The 5130-nt window shown below is 44.0% G+C and overlaps 1 protein-coding gene across 1 annotated transcript; it reads right to left on the bottom strand.

Annotated features, from left to right (window-relative positions):
- Positions 1–371: 371 nt before the first annotated feature.
- LOC122046799 (protein DETOXIFICATION 34-like) lies at positions 372–2958 on the bottom strand. The gene is made up of 7 exons (XM_042607680.1): positions 2641–2958; positions 1506–2131; positions 1372–1428; positions 1052–1290; positions 864–982; positions 714–800; positions 372–516 (listed from the first exon to the last, which is right to left on the bottom strand). Exons 1-7 carry the CDS (start codon positions 2941–2943, stop codon positions 463–465), a joined length of 1485 nt encoding a protein of 494 aa, XP_042463614.1. The 5' UTR covers positions 2944–2958; the 3' UTR covers positions 372–462.
- Positions 2959–5130: the final 2172 nt, after the last annotated feature.

Here is a 5130-nt window from a genome sequence, read left to right as displayed (position 1 = left end):
TTTAGAAAATATTACATAGACATATTAATTTGTGGTGTTCATGAAAGGAAAACCGGTTGAGAAAATTGTTGTCCTCCAAGTCCAAATTCTTCTTCTTTTTTTAAAGATTTTGTCTTTTAAGTGAGATTATTTTTTCGGTTCATCGAATACATTCTAAGTTACTAGATGATTTGACAATTCTATTTTCATACTATAAATCACTCTTTTTTATGGCACCTTTGCCTGTGGCACAATAACATACACCACCTTTGCCTGTGGCACAATAACATACACCTTGTCTTAGAGTCTTTCGATCTTGTGCCAAACTATTCGTTCCATTCATTTATTCTTCCATCATATACTCATCGATCAATAACACTAGAGACAGAGACTTTATTGTTGCGATGAAGCTTTATTGCTGACGAACTAAATAAAGCTATAAATAGTTTGATCTTGAGAGGAAAAACTTAATTAGCTGCTGCATCAATCGTCTTGTTGCCCTCCCCACAACCTAATTCTTTCTTCGGCTTGGCTTGCCTACAAAATATTTATAAAATCATAAGAAATGGAGAAATTCTTTCAAAACAAACATGAGAATTCGATACAGCATTTTATCAAATATCTCTTAAGCCCCTAAAGCATACGAGAATATGGTACTATGTTAAGATGAATAGGAACATTTAAAAGAATGTCTGGTCTCAATGATGGAGCTTTTTGCTATAATTGTTTCTTACCTCTTTCTTCCAATCTGTCTTCCAGACTATGAACAGAAGAATTAGTGTCTGTAGAAGAACTCCAGAGAGCATGCCCATCCAAATTCCCTAGAAAAAAAAAACTAGTGTAAGAACTATGATTTTTCTTGAGAGGAAGAAGTTTCGCATTACCTGCACTCCCAGTTTGAGCAAATACCCCAGTAGAAAGCCCAGAGGAAGGCCAAAAATGTAGTAGCAACCCAAGTTGATGTAAGCCACCAGTGCCTGCCACCCTCCTCCCACAGCAACTCCTGCGTCAAACGAGAATCACCGGAGTAGTCGCACCAGATTCCATGGCTTTCTGCCATTCTAATGCTTACCTGAGACAACCGGTTGGATGCTGTTGAGGACCATGGTGACGGCGAGCAAATACGCTATCTTGGCCACCGCCCGTTGCATGTCTTTGTCGCTGGTGAAGATTAGGCTGAAGTAGTTGCGCGTGGCGAAGACGACGGCCATGCAGAAGAGGCCGATGGCCAGAGACTGAACCAGAATCACGATGACCGCGTACTTGGTCGTCCTCGGCCGCCCTGCTCCCAACTCGTTCGACACCCGAACGCTGCAGAGTTCGGTTGATCATTCACCGTGAAAAGTTCAGTTAATCGACCGATCGATCGCTGTTTCTCAGTGAGTGATGTACCTTACGGCCGCATTGATGCCGATAAAAATCATACCTTCCCAGCCATTTATGTTCAGGCTGCAGTGGAATCAAGGATTTAGAGTTGGGGTTTTGGTCGATTAGAGATTGGTGGAGATTGACTAGTTATTGATTACCAGATGGAAATGGAGCCGACGGCGATCTCGGCGTCGTCGAGGTGGCCGGTGAGCACGGTGAGAATGGCTATGTACCATATCTCGAGGCAGAGCATGAAGGCCGAGGCCAGAGACAGTTTGAGGAAGGCCCAGATATCCCTGAAGGCGGCCCGCGACAGGCCGGTCCAGCCCTCGTGGCACCAGCCGACGATGTATGCGACCTGCGCCAGCGCGACGGCCCAGGCGGAGATGTCGAAGGCGGCGGCGGCACCGGCGAGGCCCCAGCCGAAGACGTAGATGAAGAGGGCGAGCATGGCGACGTGGAGGACGAGGCCGATTAGGCCGATGGCGGCGAGGACCGCCACCTTGCTCTGCGCCTGGAGGAACTTCTGCGAGGGGAAGGTGATGGCGGAGGCGAATACCTGGGGGATGACGGCGATGGCGAACTTGCCGGCCAGGGCGGCGATGGTGGAATCCTGGCCGATGAGCACTAGCACCGGCGTGGCGAAGAAGAAGAGCAGGGAGATGATGAGCGCGGTGACGAGGAGGAGGATCCAGGAGCGCTGCAAGTAGATACCGAGCATCGCCACCTGCCTGGCGCCGAAGGCTTGCCCGCACAGTGTTTCCAGTGCGCTTCCCATGCCCAGCTACAACAGGACAACAACATCAGTGAAGCATTTCGTCGAACATTTGGCCCTAAAAATTTCACTTTGCACCTAAAATTATCACATTGTACATCCACCTTCCATAATTTCGATATTCTTAATTTGCCCCTTGACCTTTTCAAATTCGTCTAATTGATATTTTATAAACTTTTAGGGGTGAAATAAGATTGCGTCAAGTGCTGCGATAGTGGATTAGCTTAATGCCTAACAATATTTTATTATAAAAATGCTTCTGCAATTTTATAACTATTTTTCTATATTTTTATTTAAAAAAAATAAATTTAAAATGTATTTTTTAAAAAATGCAAAAGAGATTGGGGTGAGATAATATCAAAAAAAAAAAGTTTGTAACCGTAAGTTTTCTAATCGTCGCGGTGGAATTGGTAGCGTGTTTCCTGTCTGGCTCCGACGGCGAATTCTTCGTCTGCTTCGCCGGCGAGAGGAGCGACGGAAAAAAGGGGGGCGAAGAGAAGGGGAAAGAAAATACATACGAGGAATCCGAAGGCGAAGTTGGTGAGGACATTGAGGGTAATGGCGACGGCGGAGAGCTCTAGGTTGCCGAGGTGGCCGACGAAGACTTGCGTGAGGGAGTTGTAGCCGTAGAGACAGAAAAGGTTGAGGGCGATGGGGGCGCCGATCGCCCACAGCTTCCTCGACTCCGCCGCGAACACCGCCCACGCCTCTCCCGAGGTCCTCACCGCCGGGTAGTCCGCAGCCGCTCCAGCTTCGGCATCGCCGCCGACAGCATCAACCTTCTGGTTGTCGAGGAGGAGCGGGCGATCTGAGATCCCCATGCGTCTCTCTCGATCCCTGATGCATGCTACGCTTCACTTATATAGCATTTAGTGAAGTTTATTATTCAAAATTAAACCCATAAATATATTTTATTTATTTAGTTTATTTATATGTACTTAACTTTCAATAATATATACTAAACTCACCTAACTTATTATTATTTTATTTTTTTAAAAAAATAATAAAATAGTACATTCAATATCTATGTGAATCAGCTAGCATCACCGACAGCTATAATACTGACCGCAATTAAGTTTGTCTCCGCTAGGATGGTCCAAGCCTTTGGCCGGGACATCATGATCAAACCCATCCCCGCATTTTTGACTACTAAATCAGAGTCAAATAATGACTAATCTCATCGTCACTCTTGCTCTAGTGGCAATCGATTGTTCTGGTTGCCACTTAAGATCCCATCTAATCTCTGTTTAAAATTCCTGTAAATATGTTATAGTAATTAACATCTTATAGTTATTATAATATAATTTTTAATTAATGTTAATCGTATATATATTGCACAATAATATATGACGAATTATCAATATTATAATAATTACAAAGGATAAACAACAAAGAGCACGCATATATATATATATATATATATTAATCACTGAGTGGAACTTCTTAAAGGGCCAACTCCCGCCCCACCAATCTCCTTAGTAAAATAATATTATTATCCTCTAGTACAAATGCTAGGGGTGAATAGTGATCATTGAGAATTCAAAAATCGAATCGAGTATGCAGCGGTCAGCGGAAAATTAAAAGGCACAACGCTAACACAAATCAGTTTTACTTAGTTCGGAGCCTTCGTTGACTCCTACTCTAAGGCTCACACTCGTCGAATACTTTCGTTGGACAATTCACTAGCAGTTCGAAGAATGATTACAAATGTAAGTACAATAACTTTTAAAAAAAATACAAACAACAGGAAAATAAACTCGAGCCACAGATTGTTGGAGAAGCCTCACAGTGTCGCAGGAGCAGTGCGCAATAGAACAGTCGTAGAAGAAGTTGTTGTTCTTTGCTCCAGGTGGTGACCTCCTTATATAGGAAGCTCCGGGCGCCTGGATCCCTTCCTGGTGCCTGGAGCGTGACGTTGGCCCAGCCAATCAGTGCGCTCCACGTTACGTCGGGATAGAATTTTGCATTCCTGGCACCCGAACCACCATTTTCCAGCAACTCAATTTCCTGTAAGAAAATGTTAGTCCGAGGCAAATGCAAATTATACTATCCTGCAAAACAAAGTGTTAGCACAATTATAGAGTAGCAATTAGATTCCGTCTCACCGAGACCGGAATCTAGTCACGATCTCAACTTAGATTCCCGAGATGGTTTTAAGTTAGATCGATGCCTAAGTTCCCTAACTGGGAACGCGTCCTCACCAAGTCACTTCCCTCCAGTGACTTACCTTAACTTACCTGCCAAACATCTGGTCAGCCCGTCGACCTGTCTGGACTTCGTGCCAGCTATCCGGTCAGCCCGTCGACCTAGCTAGGCTTCGTGCCAGCTATCCGGTCGGACAGTCGACCTAGCTGGACTTCGTGTCAGCTATCCGGTCGGTCCGTTGACCTAGCTGGACTTCTCCTACACACTCAATCAAAGTGTTAGATCACAACAAACCTAACTTAACCTGCTTTGTCATTCATCAAAACTTGAGTTAGATAATTAGTGCTAACCGCACCAACAGATTAAATCTCTTGTCTTTATCTCTGTAAGTGTTTATATAGTTCTCTGAAGAGCATCTCCACATCAACAGGAATATCATCATCACAGGGGCTGAAGAGGGAACTAGATTCATCAATCATTGGTTGTCTTCCCACTCATCTAGGAGACTGAGTCTGACAACCTCATAACCGCCTCACCATTTTTAGGATGTCACACATTCTAGAATATTCACAATTACTGCCAATGAGCCCGCATAGGGATGTAGAAAATGGCATCAGTACGAGTGCCCTTAAAGAAGATGATGTCATGATTCACTTTTGAGGAGAATGTGTTGGTGCAGCGTGGACCGGCAAGGGGGGTGAATCTCCCTCTTTTTGATGTGCATCAACCCAAGTTCAGGTTAGGGTAAAACAAACAGATAGTAATTTAAAGAAATTACTAAACTAACAATTCAGGCATAAATTTGCAACTTTAAAATAAATTACAACATGAAAATTTAAAAAAAAAAATTTAACTAACTCCCC

Source organism: Zingiber officinale, chromosome 2B (assembly GCF_018446385.1).
Source record: "Zingiber officinale cultivar Zhangliang chromosome 2B, Zo_v1.1, whole genome shotgun sequence".
NCBI classification, from domain to species: domain Eukaryota; kingdom Viridiplantae; phylum Streptophyta; class Magnoliopsida; order Zingiberales; family Zingiberaceae; genus Zingiber; species Zingiber officinale.
This window is presented reverse-complemented; position numbering and strand designations above follow the sequence as displayed.

What these genes read in the sequence shown, in the direction of transcription:
- LOC122046799 (XM_042607680.1), bottom strand. Translation starts at nt 2,943, where the DNA reads ATGGGGATCTCAGATCGCCCGCTCCTCCTCGACAACCAGAAGGTTGAT. An exon ending in ACTTCGCCTTCGGATTCCTC is followed by an intron (nt 2,132 to 2,640) that starts GTATGTATTTTC and finishes GTCCTGTTGTAG; the next exon opens with CTGGGCATGGGAAGCGCACT. An exon ending in CATCCAACCGGTTGTCTCAG is followed by an intron (nt 983 to 1,051) that starts GTAAGCATTAGA and finishes CGTTTGACGCAG; the next exon opens with GAGTTGCTGTGGGAGGAGGG.